Consider the following 18,508-nt stretch of genomic DNA (forward strand, 5'->3'; position numbering starts at 1 on the left):
TCTTCCTGGACAGCTTGGCCCAGGCACTACCCTTCATGAAAGCTTTTTTAAAACAGTTAAAAAAAAAAAATGTATGGAGTACCTGCTATGCACCAGACACACTGCTAAGCATACACACACACTCACACAAACACACACACACACACACACACCACACCACACACAACCCTAATTAATCCTTACCACACCTTGGAGTAGGTTGTATCATCATCAGTCCAAAGGAATATACACAGCTATTAAGGGGTAGAACCAGAGTCTTTGTTTTTTTGTTTGTTTTTTTCTTCTTCTGGGTTTCTTTGCTTTTTAGGGCTGCACCCATGGTATATGGACGTTCCCAGGCTAGGGGTCGAATTAGAGCTGTAGCCGCTGGCCTACACCACAGCCACAGCAACACTGGATCTGAGCTGTGTCTGTGATCTACACCACAGCTCACGGAAACGCTGGATCCTTAACCCACTGGGCAAGGCCAGGGATGGAACCTGCATCCTCATGGATCCTAGACGGATTAGTTTCCACTGAGCCATGACAGGAACTCCCTGGAACCATATTCTTAATAACTATGCAGGGAGGAAAGCCTCCCTTAAGGGCTCACCCCAGGTCCTTTCACTGCAGTAACCCTGAGAGCCAAAGCTACCACCCACTCCTTTTATTTGATCATTATTTTTTATGCTCTGTTTAAAGCACAGTCTTTTTTTTTTTTTTTTTTTTTTTGCCTTTCCTAGGGCCGCTCCCAAGGCATATGGAGGTTCCCAGGTTAGGGGTCTAACCAGAGCTGCAGCCACCAGCTTACACCACAGCCACAGCAACATGCGATCCGAGCCACGTCTGCGACCTACACCACAGCTCACTGGCAACACCGGATCCTTAACCCACTGAGCAAGGCCAAGGATCAAACCCACAACCTCATGGTTCCTAGTTGGATTTGTTAACCACTGCGCCACAATGGGAACTTCCTAAAGCACAGTCTTATATGATGCCTTCAGCATAACACCATGTGAAATCCTTTTTGGAAGGGGGGAAAATACAATTAAGATGCAATTGCTATTAACCATTCTAGAAGCCTTCAGAGACTTGCAAGACCCACATGTGACATCTGTACGATGCCCTACAGTTTCCTAAGTGCTTTTGCCAACATCACAGAATTGAATCTTCACAACCCTCACCCCCCCCCCCCCCCCGTGAAACAGGCGGGGCAGGAATGCTTATTTCCACTTCAGAGAAGAGGAAGGTAATGTTCACAGTGAATTAGTGGAGAGGTGAGACCCAAACCTAGAAGCTATCTTGGCTTCCTTCTAAAAGGCCATGTCTTTCCTTTTTCTTCTCATTCTTTTTAGGGCTGCACCCAAGGCATATGGAGGTTCCCGGGCTAGGGGTCGAATGGGAGCTGCAGCTGCCGGTCTGTGTCACAGCCATAGCAACACGGGATCCAAGCCACATCTGCAACCTACACCGTGTCTTTCCTTTTAGAAGCCCTTCCTGGAGTTCCCTTCATGGCTCAGTGGTTAACAAATCCGACTAGGAACCATGAGGTTGAGGGTTCGATCCCTGGCCTTGCTCAGTGGGTTAAGGATCCAGCGTTGCTGTGAGCTGTGGGGTAGGTTGCAGACGAGGCTCAGATCCCACGTTGCTGTGGCTCTGGTGTAGGGCGGTGGCTACAGCTCCGATTAGACCCCTAGCCTGGGAACCTCCATATGCCACGGGAGCAGCCCAAGAAATGGCAAAAAAAAAAAAAAAAAAAAAAAGAAGCCTTTCCTGTCCCCAGCCTTTTACAGGATCTGCAGACTGTCCTGCGGTGCCCGAAAGGGCTGCAGGAACCAGGTGCTGACAGCGTCCAGGGCGGGATGAGCCATACTTAGCATGATGTCCTCACGTCTCAATGGGGCTTTCCAGGTCTTGGGCAAGGTGGCTTCTGCTCACCTCCCCTGCACACTTTTCCACACCTTGTCTGTCTCCACCATGTGGCTGAATTCAGCCTCACACCCAGGCCCCCGGTGCAAGATGTCTGCTGCCTGCATCCTCACGTTGCACCTCTTTTTCACCACATGCATCCCCAACTTGCCTCTCCTCTCCTCGTTCTACTCAGCTTAGCCATCTCCTCACCTAAGAAGCCTTCTCGAACCACCCCCTACAGTTTGGATCAAAGGCAGTGATCTTATCTCTCTGAAGTTTCTCAAATCCAGGCTCAAGAGCCCTTGTTCCTCTTACTAGAAGTTGGGTGACATGTTCAAGAAGCAGCATAACGTAGCAAAAGGAGGTGGAAGACACAGGTCCCAGCCCCCATTCCTCTAAATGGCTGTGTGATCCTGAGTTAAGTCACCTTCCTCTCTCGGCCGGCTTCCCCTCTGTAAAGAGGGAAGAATAGTTTTCTGCCCTGTCTAATCAGATGGCAGACATGACGCAAGTGAGGGTTATAAGCTTATAAGACAATGATTTTTTTTAAAAATGCAGAATTGGAGTTCCCGTCGTGGCTCAGTGGTTAACGAATCCGACTAGGAACCATGAGGTGACGGGTTCAATCCCTGGCCTCGCTCAGTGGGTTCAGGATCCGGCGTTTCTGTGAGCTGTGATGTAGGTCGCAGATGTGGCTCGGATCCCATGTTGCTGTGGCTCTGGTGTAGGCCGGCGGCTACAGCTCTGATTTGACCCCTAGCCTGGGAGCCTCCATATGCTGCGGGAGTGGCCCTAGAAAAAGCAAAAAGACAAAAAAAAAAAGAAAGAAAGAAAAAAATGCAGACTAGCTCCACCCCAGCTCTCCTGCATATGGCCACGGACGCTCCTCCCCACTCAGAAATCAGGTTCCTGGTGACCCAGTGAGGCCTCCCGGGTCTGTACAGGAAGCCCCGTGACAGCACCTTGCTATTGTGAATGCACCGCACCGCGTAAGTCAGGTTCCGGAAGATGTTCCCTTCCATCTTGGCTCGGCCATAGGAGCAAACGAAGACGCCTCCCTTCCCATCCTGGAAGAGGCACTTGCGGATGAGGCAGCCCTGCACGGAGCTGGCCAGTGCCATGGCCTCCCTGTCCCTCTGCAGCTCCTGCTGCAGCGAATTCAGCACCAGGCAGCTGGGCAGCTGGATGGATGCTCCTGGCAGTGGGGGACCCAAAAAGGAGCCCCCCAGGACGGGCCGCGGGCCCTGCACTTGGTAGGACAGTCTGTACGTGAGCTGGTCCTCGTCCTCATCCTCACTGCTGGGACTCAGGCCTCCGTCGCTGCTGTCGGGGGTCCGGGCCACCCGTTCCCCATCGCTGCCCACCTCTGCCTCCCGAGCGCCGGCTTTGGGGGGGCTGGAGGCTGGACTGGTAGGGCTCTGGCTGCCCTCAATGACCATGCCACAGGTCCTCGGGCTCCAGGCCTGGTCTCTGCTCTCCAGGTCCAGGGCCATGACTGAATCAGAGTCCTCTGCTGGGAGCACGCTGGGAGAGGACTTGATAAGCCCTAAGAGATACGTGTAGGCCCAGTTTTTTTCTGAGGACGGGTGGCCCTCAACAGTCACAGAGTTGTTTTCGCTGCCCACAAATTCACAGTTTTCCAGGACACACAGGGGCACGTTGTGCAGAAAGACATGGGTGTTTTTGAAGGTGCAAAACTTCACTTGGCAGGTGCCCGGGCCATGGACCTGGATGTGGCCATTCTCAAAGTTGCAGTTGTCAAACTGGACATGACCCGAAGTTGTCTGAGGAATGAAAGAGAGAAAGAGGTTGTCACAGGGATAAGATCTGTTTTGCTGGGCACAGCTCTAACTGCTCCATGGGGGGGCGGGGTGGAGCCTGGAGGGGCCATCCATCCTGCTGGTTCCTTTCCTGAGCCGCTTTGTATCATAAGGCAGATCATTTGGAGGTGCCTGTCCTTCCCCCCCTTCCAATCCCAAAGGGCAGGGACCAGAGTGAAATGGATAATGGTAGAAAAAGTCATACTCTGTAGCAAGACCCTCCCTGACACCCTCAAATCTCAAGGAAATTCCCCTAATTCTCATGGAGCACTTAGTGAGAATAAAGAGTGTGAGGGGGAGTTCCCATGGTGAGGCAGTGGAAACAAATCCGAAGAGGAACCATGAGGTTGCGGGTTCGATCCCTGGCCCTGCTCAGTGGGTTAAGGATATGGTGTTGCCGTGAGTTGTGGTGTAGGTTGCAGACATGGTTCGGATCTGGCATTGCTGTGGATGTGGTGTAGACCAGCAGCTGTAGTCTGATTTGACCCCTAGCCTGGGAACTTCCATAAGTCATAGATGCGGCCCTAAAAAGACCTCAAAAAAAAAAAAAAAAAGAGTTTGAGGGGTGCCATGGAGAAGAGGGAAGATGCTGAAAGCTCACAGGATGCTGAGTGAAACAGGATGGACATGTGTTAATACCAGAGGTGACTAGGAGACTGGTGCTTTGGGGATGATCAGAAATGATGGGGAAAGCTTCAGATTTGCACAGACACTGGAACTGGCTGGGATGCAAGCCCAGCTTCACCAAGCTGTCTGACGGGTGAGGGGTCCCAGTGTGGTGTCTCAGTTACGCGAAGACTGTGTCCCATTACAGGGTGCTCCTCTGGGTCTCACCCTCCAGAGCTGTCCCTTCATTTGCATCCTCTCTTGGCCCTGCAAGCCTGCCTCCACCTAAGCCTGCTGCCCTGCACCTCACCCCAGAGGCCAGCCTGGTGTCTGGACTCAGAGCAGAGCCACGTGAAGCTGGAGGGGCTGAGCAGGCAGTGGGAGGCCCGGCCACAGATGCTGAGAAAGTCTGCATGGGAACTGATGCCAGTGTGCAGAAATGCAGCAAGAGATGGTAGGCCCCGTCCCTAGAGAGGGGACAAGGAGCTCTGCCATGGTCAGGCGAGCAGTACTGAGCAGTGGCTAAGCGCAAGGCTCTGGGGTCTGGCTGCAGGGCACAGTGCCCAGCTCTGCCCCTTCCACGTCTTCCCTTGGACACATATGTCACTTCTCAGCCTCAGCGTCTCTGTCTGCAGCATAGGGCTCACTAGCTAACCAAGCACCGGGCACAAAGCTGGCACCCAATAAAAGTTAGCTATTATCACCTGGGGTGGGGGATCCTCAGCCCTCAGCACAACTCGCCTGAGCCACTCAGCTCCCTTTGGGCCTGATGGAGAAGCCCTGCCACTCTGTATCCTGAGGAAGAACTGTTTCTGAACTTCACGCCAAGTTCCATGTGATGTATTTGAACCATAAAATGAGGGAGTGCCTCTTGATCCCACTTAGTAATCCTTGCATGACTTTTATATTTCCTAGCAGGGACCTCTCTTGAGAGCTTGTTCCAGAACTTAAGTCCCCTTCACTTCTCCAGCCCTTCACTATGGCTAACCTAATTTTGTCTTGTTGCAATTTAAATCCATTCTCTCTTATCCAATCCTCTTTTTTTGTTTTGTTTTGTTTTTGTTTGTTTTTGTCTTTCTGTCTTTTCTAGGGCCGCTCCCACAGCATATGGAGGTTCCCAGGCTAGGGGTCGAATCGGAGCTTTAGCCACTGGCCTACGCCAGAGCCACAGCAACACAGGATCTGAGCTGCATCCGCAACCTACACCACAGCTCACGGCAACGCCAGATCCTTAACCCACTGAGCAAGGTCAGGGATTGAACCCGAAACCTCATGGTTCCTAGTCGGATTCATTAACCACTGAGCCATGATGGGAACTCCTCGATCCTCTTTGTAGGTAAAGACTGGCTCTTGAGAGACACAGAGCCATTGATTGGCTCCTCCTCAGAAGTTGTAGGAAATGTTTGGGAAATCATCTGGGCCTTTGCTTCTTTCAGATGCAAGACAATCATGGATTGAGCACCAGCATACGCCAAGCACGAAGCCGGATGGTGCACTGGGCTACCAAGTCTACGGCCAGGACTCATCCCTTGGGGATCTGTTGCTGCACTTGGGAGTGGAAAGTAGAGGCTGAAATGACTATACTAGTCTATGAAATGCAAAGGTTCTGGAAATGCACTCTTCTTCTGGGTCTATAAATTGGCGCAGGAGAACCTCATAGGTCCTTCTCAACTGCTCTAGCCCTAAAAAGCAAGGAGACTTTTAAGCTTCCAGGGAACCCAGCACAATGTAATTTCGAAAGTGCTTAGGGAATTTCCGCTGTGGCTCAGTGGGTTAAGAACCTGACTGCAGCGGCTTGGGTCCTGCGGAGGCTCATGTTTGTTCCCTAGCCTGGTGCAGTGGGTTAAAGGATCCAGGGTTGCTGCAGCTGTGGCAATGGTCATGGCAGCAGCTCAGATTCAATCCCTGGCCCAGGGTTTGGCCATTTAAAAAAAAAAAAAGTGCTTAGAAACAAAGGCCTGGACTTGAGTAATTTCTACTTAAGAAAGTTACTCAGCAACTCTAAGCTTCCGTGTCCCTCATCTACAAAATAGCAAGATACCTACTCTACCCCAAATGATTGCTGTGGGGATCAAATGAGGTCGCAGATAGAAAGTCGCCTATATTATGATTATAGGCTTTGGATCCTAGCCTGGTCCCTTACAGAGGCTTAGTTTGCTCATCTATAAAGCCTGGCAACACTACCCATCCTAATCACGGCTGTAAAGACATGCCTGGCACACAGTAAGTACATCATAAATGACTGGTGGCATAATTACGAACCTGAGAGACAATTTCGTTGTTATTGGCACAAGAGTGGCAATATAATTTTTTGTTGACTAGGTACCCAATCTATATATTGCCATCAGTTTCTAGGCAACATAAAAGCTGTAGATTGTTCCGCCAGGAGCTACCAACGCCTCGACCCACGCTTGTCTTTGACCACAACTGCTCTGTATTCCTAGAAGGAATGTGGTCCTGAGAGTCAGTTGTCCTCTCTCCAGTCACTCTTGGCAAAGGCTTGATCTTCTTTGACCCTCCACAGGGTGCGCTAATGGGCTGAAGGTCCCTGGCCGCCAGAGCCTCTCCTCTTTGGCCATCTCTCTGGGAACGCTGTCTTGAAGAGCCAACCTGTTCTCTGCTTCCTGTCACCACGTGGCAGGCTCCTGGAACCTGGCTTTCTCCCCTGGCTGCTCTCCCTGTGGCCTCAGCGGGTCCAGTTTGGAAGGGAAGAAGTACAAAGCAATTTCGGCCTCTAGTCCAAGGCTCTTTTTTTTTTTTTTTTTTTGTCTTTTTGCCATTTCTTGGGCCGCTCCCATGGCATATGGAGGTTCCCAGGCTAGGGGTCGAATCGGAGCTGTAGCTGTCGGCCTACACCAGAGCCACAGCAACACAGGATCTGAGCCGCGTCTGTGACCTACACCACAGCTCACAGCAATGCCAGATCCTTAACCCACTGAGCAAGGCCAGGGATCGAACCCACAACCTCATCGTTCCGAGTCAGATTCATTAACCACTGAGCCACCACGGAAACTCCCTCAAGGCTCATTTTTTAAAATACAGCTTTGAAGTTCCAGTCGTGGCTCAGAGGAAAAGAAAATGACTAGTGTCCGTGAGGACACAGGTTCGATCCCTGGCCTCCCTCAGTGGGTCAGAGATCCGGGGTTGCTGTGGCTGTGGTGTAAGCCGGCAGCTGTGGCTCTGATTAGACTCCTAGCCTCGGAACCCCCATGCTGAGGGTGTTGCCCTAAAGAAACAAGAAAAAAAAAATACAGCTTTGCCAGGAATAAAGCAAAAGTGTGATCTCTACTGCTTCATGTGCCTCTTTCTCAGCTGGTGCAGAACTTAGAGAAGGTTGTCGGAAGAATAATGACTGAACCCTCAACTCCAACAAAAAAGGAGTTACGGACCCACTTAGAAGAGGCCAAAGCCTAGAGTCAGGATGGGAGAGGCCATCCCTGGGAACTGGACACCCACCTTGAACATGAACGGTGAGAACCAGGCCGGCATGAAGACGAGGTTGCACAGGCGTGTGGTCGAGCACTGCTGGTCAATGCTGGCCAGCAGGGCCACTTCGCCCAATTTCCCGTGGCCTACAATCTCCACAGGCACCTTCAGGATGATTTCCCCTTGCTCTTCGTGCAGGCCTGGGAACAGCAGGATGCGGTCAAATAGGCTGGACATGGCCAGGGCACTGCCTAGGCTGTGAAACTCATGGCCTGGCCCGACGCTCAGGGTACGGCGCGTCCTTCTCCGGCGAAACAGAGAAAAGCAGACAGAAGTCTCCAAGATGGGGGCGTTCTTGGTCCACGTCTTGGAGGCCAGGTAGTGCTGCTTGAAGGCCTCCCTCCAAGATGCAGGCTCCACATCAGGCTGGTTGGGCCAGTTGGGGTGGCGGCACTCGATGCAGCCCAGATACAGCTGCCGCCAGCGCGTTCTATCGAGACTGAGGATGAGTTCATACCAGGCCCTGCACACCAGGCTGCAGCGGCCCAGGTCAGGAAGGGGCAGGTAGGCCAAGATCATGCGCCACAGCTCCAGGGGGAGGCCGCCAGCCTCCATGGTCACCTGGGAGACAGACACAGAAGAGAAGTGGTTTTTGTCTACCCTGCTTACGGTCAGTCCCTCTTCTTAAAACATCACCTGCCTTCTGACCCAGGGGTGAACATGCACCCAGGCCCAGCCAATCACAGGAGCCCATCTACTCAGTCAGAATCCTTTCCTGGGATGTTTCTACCTGGAATCAGCAGGAAGACTCTCTTTTCTCTTAAAAACACTGTAAGGCTATGACCCTGGAACTGCTGGCAGCCACGTTCCCTGCCTTGTGGAGAAGCCCAGGAGAAATGAGGAGACGCTAAAGATAAGAATTGAAAGAGAGGAAATTCCCGTTGTGGCTTAGTGGGTTAAGAACCCAACTACCATCCATGAGGATGCGGGTTCGATTCCTCGCCTTGCTCAGGGGGTTAAGGATCTGGTGTTGCTGTGAGCTGTGGTGTAGGCTGCAGACACAGCTCAGACCCTGCAATTGCTGTGGCGGTGGTGAAGGCTGGCAGCTGCAGCTCCAATTTGACCCCTAGCCTGGGAATGTCCACATGCTATGGGTGTGACCCTAAAAAGTCAAACAAAACAAAACACCCCCAAAACAAAAACAGTGCACATGTGTATATGTGTCCTGGTAGAACTGACTCCAGATTCAAGATGGCCTGCAAATCTGAGAGATACCTCAACAGCCTACTAAGAAATCCCCCTTCTGCTTAAGCTGGTTTGATGTGGGTTTCTGTGACTTGCAACTAAAAGGGTTTGCACTAGCACGAAGGGAGCCCACCTTTGGCTATTCCGGTCCTAGAGCTATGTCTCCTTATCATGGACCAAATCCCCATGGGAGACAACCTCAGGGAGACTGCTGCTGGATCAGAGGCTGTGGGGTTGGTCCTGGCTCTGCCACTTGCTACTGATGCAACCCTCGTGTCCCAAACATCTAGTGGGCTGGCTGCCCAGCCGCCTGCCCTCTTATTGTTCTCTAGAAAATATCCCCCCCGCCACCAACAGTTGACACCACTTGGTTACAGAGGCAGGGGCTTCCCGCAGCCGTGTGTCTAGAACAACCCTTCCCAGCTCCCTGGCTGCAGATGCCTGGACTCGGGATGGCTCCACTGGCTGCCAGGACCACTAGGGGAATTGGAGTTGCGATTCTAGAACCAGGTTGATGTCTTTTCTGAATGGAAGAGAACGGATGGCTAAGCTATAAATTCAGGAATAGCTGTTGGTATTTCTCTGGGGGGTGAGGGAGGGTGGAGGCACAAAAAGCTGGTCTGCATTGAGAGAAGAAGGCATCAGGGGAAAAAAGCAGAGAAGCGGGCAGAAACAAGGGGCATCCCAGGGTCTCTACAGCACTCCAGGTCAGGACTCCAGTCCACTCGCAAAGCTCAACTTCATCCTCACTTTTGGAATCTCATCGCAACCTGTGTTCTCTTCCAGCAAATTCCCTTTGTTGCTGAAGCCGACTTCACTGCATTTATGTTACTTACACTTAGATTAAGCTCTCTCTACTTATTAGTGTCAGTCTTCCCACTTAAAAACTAAGGAGGCTGAGTTCGATGACCCAGAGGAACTTTCAAGTCTGAACCCTGTAAAGTCTCTACACAACTAGAAACAAAAGCTGGAAACAGGGCAGATTTCACCATTGACTTTAATCACCAAGTTGTCTACCTCTCCAGGTGTTCCCTTTAATTTTATAAAAAATTATGACCACGGAGTTCCCATGGTGGTGCAGTGGTTAACGAATCCGACTAGGAACCATGAGGTTGTGGGTTCGATCCCTGGCCTTGCTCAGTGGGTTAAGGATCCGGCATTGCCATGAGCTGTGGTATAGGTTGCAGACGCGGCTCGGATCCTGCGCTGCTGTGGCTCTGGCGTAGGCTGCAGCTACAGTTCCCATTGGACCCCTAGCCTGGGAACCTCCATATGCCATGGGAGTGGCCCAAGAAATGGCAAAAAGACAAAAAAAAAAAAAAAATGACCATACTTGTCAGCTCCCTCAAGAAGGCTAGAAGGTTAGGTCTGGAAAAAATTCTTAGCCTCCTCAAGACAGATGTGGTTTTGACTGTACAGATGAGTACTGAGCCCAGGTATATAGGTTTTTCTACCATGATCACCCAGTCAAACTCCATGACGTCCTCGGCAGCACTGACAAACGGTGGCTCCAGACTGGCAAGGGTTCCGTACAGAGGAAAGGCTGAGACGCCCCCAGATAAAAGCCACTTTACTCATGGTGGCCTGCGACCCTGTGTCCCCTGTTCCTCACCCACTCCTGTCACACCACCTTCTCAGGCCTTTAGGGAGTAGAACGTTCTTCTATTCCTTCTCTAACCATTCTGGAGGAGGGATCACATCCATTCCCTCAGCTTCAACTACCAGTGTGAACTCAGGACTACAAAATCCATCTCCAGCCACGGCTCCTTCAGGCTCCACACCTGAACACCCTATTGCTGGCCGGGCACGTCTACCTAGATGTTCCACAGATGCTAAAACCTCAGCAATGCATCCAAAACGGAACCTGAATTTCCACTTCAGGCCAGGACAGAATACCTGGAATCGGATTCACCCTCCTGCCAGAAGCAACTACAAAGCTGGAGAGAATACATGAAGCGACGGAATCGATGTTTTCAGGCCCTGAACTGCAAGTCACACAGGCCTGTGATCTCAGAGAGCAGGGAAACAGGAGGGGGGTGCACGATTGCTCCAGCTGTCATCCTTGGCACCTTCTCACCGTCGGTAGGGAGACGGAGCCCAAGCAGAGAAGCAGTTCGCCAAGCACGTGGGTCTGAGTTCTGTGCTGCTGAGGTGGCGGGAATCTGCGAAGCAGGGTACCCAGATGGAGTGAGTGGCACAGAGTAGCGGTGGGTGGGGTGGGCCAGGCGGGCCATGCACATAGGGTAGGACTTCATCAGACCTGGTGATACCAGAGATCACGTGGAGCTGGGAGACCACAGAACTCCAGCCCAGAATATGGAGCATTCACTGAACAAGCATATGGAGTCTCACATCCTTTCTGAGAACTGAGACTCAGAAAGGATGTGCCATGGGAACGAATTCAAATTACAATAATAAAAGCAAGCCTGACAGGATCAAAGGGTTCTGCCAGTAAACTGACTGCCTTCTAGAGTAGTATTTAGGAATTCACGTTGTGGCTCAGCAGTTAAAGAATCTGGCTAGCATCCACGAGGATACGGGTTTGATCCCTGGCCTTGCTCAGTGGGTTCAGGATCCAGCGCTGCCATGAGCTGTAGTGTAGGTTGCAGACTCAGCTGGGATCCTTTGCTGCTGCGGCTCTGGCGTGGGCTGGCAGCTACAGCTCTGACTGGACCCCTAGCCTGGGAACCTCCATACGCTGCCAGTATGGTTCTGAAAAGACACATACACACACACACAAAAGAAAGAGTAAAATTTAACACTCTTAAAAAAAACAAAAAGCACAACATAATCTAGGCTCCTGCAACATGTCAGCTACCACACAGGGTACTGTTAGTGTAAGAAAACTGGAGAGTCCAGAAACGGATCTGTACATGTATTGGTCAGTTGATTTTTGACAAAATGGTAATGCTATTCAATGGGCGAAGAAAAGCCTTTTCATCAAACGGTGCTGGAAAAACTTGATAGTCATATGGAGAAAAAAATGAACTTTTGACACATACCTCATACTGCACACAAAAAATTAACTAGAGTTTGATTACAGGCCAAACATAAAAACTCAATCTAGAAAACCCCTACAACAAAATTTAGGAAAAAATGTTTGCAACTTTGGGTTAGGTAGATTACTAAAAACACCAAAGGCATCAATCATAAAAGAAAAAACTAATAAATTGGCCTATAGAAATTAAAATTTTCTGTTCAGCAAAAGTCATCATTAGGAAAAGGAAAAGACAAATGGTGGAATGGGAAAAATATTTGCAATACAGAATATACAGGACAAAGAGCTTGAATCCAGGATACATTAAGAAATCCTACAACTCAATAATAACAAAATCTAATAAGAAATAGGCAAAGACTTGAGTAGAACCTTCATAAAAGAAAAATGAATGGCCAATAAATTCCTGCAGCGATGCTCAACATCATTAGTAGTCACTGTTACTCAATTTGTATTAAAACCATAATGAGATAAATGATAACACTGAAAGCATTAAAGCAGCAAAGACGTGAAGCAACTAAAACTCCCAAACATTGCTGGCAGGAGTATGAAATACTAGAATCACTTTAGGAAACTGTTATGCAGTTTTTTCTGCAGTTATATACTTATCCTGTGACCCACAAATTCCACTGCTAGATATAAACCCAAGGTTAGCAAAAATGTACATTTGCCAAACAACTTATATACAAATGTTAAAAAGTTTTTTTTTTCTTCTTAGAGCCGCACCTGCGACATATGGAAGTTCCCAGGCCAGGGGTCGAACCAGAGCTGCAGTTGCTGGCCTGCACCACAGCCACGGCAACACTGATCCGGGCTGCATCTGCAACCCACACTGCAGCTTATGGCCTCACTGGATTCTTAACCCACTGAGCGAGGACAAGATCAACCTGCATTGTCACGGACACTACATCAGGTTCTTAACCCACTGAGCCACAGTGGGAACTCCTGTAAGAATGTTTACAGCAGCTTTATTATTAATGGTAAAACAGACAGAAAACTGGACACAAGCAAATGTCCATCAGCAAAAAAATGGATAAACAGTGGAGAACTCATACAATGGAATACTAGTCAGCAACAGAAACAGATGAACTGCTAATACACTCAATAAGATGGATGAATTAAGAATACATAAAGGAGTTCCCGTTGTGGCTCAGCAGGTTACAAACCCGACCGGTATCCATGAGGATGTGGGTTTAATTGCTGGTCTCGCTCAGTGGGTTAAGGATCTGGCATTGCCATGAGCTGTGGTGTAGGTCGCAGACACGGTTTGGATTTGGTGTTGCTATGGCTGTGGTGCAGGCCAGCAACTGCAGCTCTAATTTGACCCCTAGCCTGGGAATGTCCATATGCCACAGGTGTAGCCCTTAAAACAAAACAAATGAAAAAAAAGAATATGTAACGCAAAAGAAACCAGTCACAAAAGACCATGGATTGTAGGATTCCATTTCAGGGAAGTTCAAAAACGGACGAAATAAATCTATGGTGATAAACGTCAGAACGATGCTTTCAAATGAGGTACGGACTGACTGGCAGGGATCAAGGAGAAACCTTGAGGGTGAAGGAAATATTTTATATTTTCACTGGTATGTTAGTTACAGGGGTGAATACATCTTAAAAAACCTCACTGGACTGTACACCTCTATTCTGTGCATTTTATTTTTATTCATTTTTTGCTTTTTTAGGGCCTCACTCACAGCATATGGAAATTCCCAGGCTAGGGGTTCAATCGGAGCTACAGCTGCCGGCCTACACCTCAGCCACAGCAATGCTGAATCCAAGCCACATCTGCAACCTACACCACAGGTCATGGCAACACTGGATCCTTAGCCCACTGAGCTGGTCCAAGGATCAAACCTGCATCCTCATGGATACCAGTCAGATTCATTTCTGCTGAGCCATGACGGGAACTCCTGTGCATTTTATTGAATGTAAACTTTGCCTCAAATTTAGGGAAACCTTCTTGATTTCGGTCTCTCTTATTCCCTCCCTCTCTCTCCCAGACAGTCTCTCAAGCCCTGCATTTATGACTCAAATTAGTCTTTCCTCTCTACCCTCTCAGTCACTGTGTTAGTTCTGGCTTCACCACCTTTAGTCTGGATACTCAGTAGATTCTTAACAGGTCTCCCTGAAACCAGGTCTGTCTCCAACTAATCCATCTGACATTCAGCTGCCAAGGAGATTTTTCTCAAACACGAAACTGGTCCTGCCACATAGTGTAACATTCCTCAGTGGCTCCCCAAAGCTTCTACGATAAAGCCTAAGGCTTTAGTTTGTTTATATCTAGGACACAGGTCATTAGCTTGTTTGTTTCTCTGGCTTCATCCCTGACATCCTTCCCCCCACCCTCACTTTCCCAATATCATCTCTACAGAGCCTTCTCTCACCCTCTCTCAAGTACTAAATATGCCTCCGAGGGCTTCCGACAGCAACCTAAGAACAGTTCTAGCACATACTTTTCAAAATGGAAAACAAAAGAGAGGACACAAAGCAAATGTGTAGTGTAGCAAATAGTTTTATAAGGCGACATCCTGGAGTTCCCATCACGGCGCAGCAGAAACGAATTTGATTAGGAACCATGAGGTTGTGGGTTCGATCCCTGGCCTCGCTCTATGGGTTAAGGATCTAGCGTTGCCCTGACCTGTGGTGTAGGTCACAGACAAGGCTTGGATCTGGTGTTGCTGTGGCTGTGGTGTAGGCCAGCAGCTGTAGCTCTGATTCCACCCCTAGCCTGGGAACCTCCATGTGCCTCAAGTGCGCGCCCACTCAAAAAAAAAAAGAAAGAATAAGGCAATATCCTGCTAACTTCCTCCTAGAGCAAAAACCGGAATTTTGCCAGCCACTCCAGAAGCCTCTTTATGTACCCCATCCCAATCCCCAGCCCTCCTTAAGGTCAATGTATTCCTCCTGACTCTGTAGGAAGCCCTTCCTTAGCTTTCTTTGTGGTTTTATCACATCAGCACGCATCCTTAGGTGGTATAGTTTAAGTTTTGTGCTTCGGTTGTTAGCTTGCTGTGTGTTTGAGTTCCCATTCCATCTACAGGTTCCCCTTCCATACCCTTCTTTTCTTTACAATGTACCTGTGGATGCATCTGAACCATGTGACCAAAGTTTCTCAGTCTGGACTTTGATGATGGCAACTCAAGGGAGAGTTCAACCTGTTGCCCTGTCAGCTATATCTCCTGCATATTGTCAGCTGGATTGGAGGCCTGACCAGACTCAAGTTCCATTCCCTTAACAGAGCTACAAGGGGTGGTGTATCTTCTTACCAGGAGATGCTACAGGTCTGGCTGTCCCTTTTTTGATATTTGTGCCCACTGATGCCCAATGCCTAGACCCATTTGTTCCCTGGAGGTAAAAACAGCAACATTCCAACTGGATCATCTGGTTTTGATTTATTTGCTGATGTAACTTTCAGCAAATACGAGAATCTCCTCCTCATCTACCATGTGGTTGCCAGAGGTATAGTCCACTGAGGAAAAGCCAGCTTGACTCTCATTTCTCATTCCCCTATTACTCTTTGAAGTAACCAATGTGGTGTGTGTGTGCATGTTTAAACTATTATTATAAACACATGGACGTAAGCACATTTGACGGGTTTCAAGTTTCTGAATTTGCTCTTCCTACTGAAGCTCAGATTGAACCAACTGTAGCCTCATTTTGGTTCCTCAGTCCTTATGGCACAATCTCAATAATACTGGATAGTGTATGTGCTATGTGGTTTGTCAAGATGTTCTTGGCTCATTTTCTACATTTCCTGACCAGACATGGTATCAGACATTTCTCTAAGAATTTGTGGGTTTTAAACACAACCATTCAAAATCTATGGGATGCTACAAAAGCAGTTCTTAGAGGAAAGTTCATAGTGATACAGGTCTTCCTCAGAAAGAAGAAAAATCTCAAATCAACAACTTAACCTACCACCTAAAACAATTAGAAAAAGAAGGAGTTCCCATCATGGTGCAGCAGAAATGAATCCAACTAGGAACGATGAGGTTGCAGGTTCAATTGCCAGCCTTGGTTAGGGGGTTAAGGATCTAGTGTTGCTGTGAGCTGTGGTGGAGGTCGCAGACATGGCTCAGATCTGATGTGGCTGTGGCACAGGCTGGCAGCTGTAGCTCTGATTTGACCCCTAGCCTGGGAACCTCCATGTGCCCCAGGTGTGGTCCTAAAAAGCAAAAAAGAATGAGAGAAAGAACAAACAAAACCTAAAGTCAACAAGGAAGGAATCATAAAGATCAGAGAAGAAATCAATAAAATAGAGACTCAAAAAACAAGAGCAAAAAAAATCAATAAAACCAAGAGTTGGTTCTTTGCCTTTCAACTTTGCCTTTGTAAACAAAGTTGACAAACCACTGGCCAGACTCACCAAGAAAAGGAGAGAAAAAACCCAAATTAAAAAAAATAGAAGAATTGGAGTTCCCGTTGTGGCGCAGTGGTCAACGAATCCGACTAGGAACCATGAGGTAGTGGGTTTGATCCCTGGCCTTGCTCAGTGGGTTAATGATCCAGCATGCCATGAGCTGTGGTGTAGGTCACAGATTCGGCTCGGATCCCGTGTTGCTGTGGCTCTGGCGTAGGCAGTGGCTGCAGCTCCGATTCGACCCCTAGCCTGGGACCCTCCATATGCCGCAGGAGTGGCCCAAGAAATGGCAAAAAAAGGCAAAAAAAAAAAAAAAAAGAATTAAAAAAGGAGAAATCTCAACAGATACTGTGGAAATACAACTAAACATAAGAGAATACTATAAACAATTATATGCCAACAAATTCGACAACCTAGAAGAAAGACAACTTTCTAAGGACCTACTGCCTGCCAAAACTGAATCGAGAAGAAATAGATCAACAGACCGATCACTAGAAATGAAATTGAATATGTAATAAAAACACTCCCTACAAACAAAAGGCCAGGACCAGAGGGCTTCACAGGTGAATTCTACTAAACATACAAACAAGAACTTATACCCATCCTTCTTAAACTTTTCCAAAAGACTGAAGAAGATGGAACACTCCCAAAGACATTCTATGAGGCACCATCACCATAATGATTAAACCAGACAAAGATACTACCCAAAGAGAAAATCATAGGCCAATATCTTTGATGAACATAGATGCAAAAATCCTCAACAAGGGAGTTCCTTTTGTGGTCCAGTGGAAACGAATCTGACTGGTATCCATGAGGATGAGGGATCAATCCCTGGCCTCCCTCAGTGGGTAGGAGATCCGGTGTTGCAGTAAGTGTGGTGTGCGTCATGATGCTGCTTGGATCCTGCATCACTGTGGCTACAGTGTAGGCCAGCAGCTGCAGCTCCGATTTGACCCCTAGCCTGGGAACTTCCATGTGCCGGGGTGCAGCTTTAAAAAAAAAAAAAAAAAAATGGAGCTCCTGTCATGGCTCAGTAGTTAACAAACCCAACTAGCATCCATGAGGATGTGGGTTCAATCCGTGGCCCTGCTCAGTGGATTAAGGATCCAGCATTGCCATGAGCTGTGTTGTAGGTCGCAGACATGGCTCGGATGCTGAGTTGCTGTGGCAGGGGTGTAGGCCAGCAGCTGTAGCTCTGATTCAACCTCTAGCCTGGGAACCTCCATATGCGGTAGGTGTGGCCCTAAAGAAATTATTAAAAAGACAAAAAATAAAAAGCAAACAACCACAACAAAACCTCAACAAAATTTTAGCCAACTGAATCCAACAACGTATAAAAAAGATCATATACCACAACCAAGTGGGATTCATCCCAAGCTCACAAGGATGATTCAACATACACAAATCAAAGTCATATACCACATCAACAAAAGAAAGGTCAAAAACTACATGATCATCTCAATAGACGCAGAAAAAGCATCTGACAAAATCCAACATCCATTTATGGTAAAAACTCTTACCAAAGTAAGTACAGAGGGAACATACCTTAACATAATAAAAGCCATTTATGACAAATCCACAGCCAATATAACACTCATTGGAGAAAAGCTGAAAGCCTTCCCACTAAAATCTGAAACAAGACAAGGATGCCCACTCTCACCACTTTTAGTCAACATAGTATTGAAGTCTTAGCCACATCAATCAGAAAAACAAAAGAAATAAAAGGCATCCAAATTGGAAAAGAAGAGGTAAAATTGTCACTTTATGCAGATGATATGATACTATATATAGAAAACCCTAAGGACTCCACCCAAAAACTATTTGAACTGATCAATGAATTCAGCAAAGTAGCAGGATACAAGATTAACATTCAGAAATAGGTTGCATTTCTGTATACTACCAATGAAATATTTTAAAAAATAATATAAGATTACAAACCCTTTTAAAATCACAACCCCCAAAATTAAATATCTCGGAGTAAACCTGACCAAGGAGGTGAAAGACTTATATGCTGAGAACTATAAAACATGAATCAAGGAAATTAAAGAAGATGCAAAAAAACAGAAAAGGAAAGATATTCCATGCCCCTGGATTGGAAGAATTATATCATTAAAGTGGCCATACTATCCAAAGCAATCTACAGATTCAATGCAATCCCTATCAAAT

The 18,508-nt window shown here is 48.0% G+C and overlaps 1 protein-coding gene across 3 annotated transcripts in view; it reads right to left on the reverse strand.

Annotated features, from left to right (window-relative positions):
* FBXO10 (F-box protein 10) overlaps positions 1–18,508 on the reverse strand; it is a 75,807-nt gene that overhangs the window by 21,913 nt on the left and 35,386 nt on the right. For all 3 annotated transcript variants that reach the window (XR_002336813.1, XM_021066152.1, XM_021066155.1), the window contains exons 2-3: positions 7,773–8,363; positions 2,853–3,674 (exon numbers count right to left, since the gene is read on the reverse strand). Coding sequence is in view for 2 of the 3 variants with exons in the window: in XM_021066152.1 (XP_020921811.1) it covers positions 2,853–3,674; positions 7,773–8,357 (1,407 nt within the window). In the remaining variant the exon portion in view is untranslated. The remainder of the gene's footprint in view (positions 1–2,852; positions 3,675–7,772; positions 8,364–18,508) is intronic.

Source organism: Sus scrofa, chromosome 1 (genome assembly GCF_000003025.6).
Source record: "Sus scrofa isolate TJ Tabasco breed Duroc chromosome 1, Sscrofa11.1, whole genome shotgun sequence".
NCBI lineage: Eukaryota > Metazoa > Chordata > Mammalia > Artiodactyla > Suidae > Sus > Sus scrofa.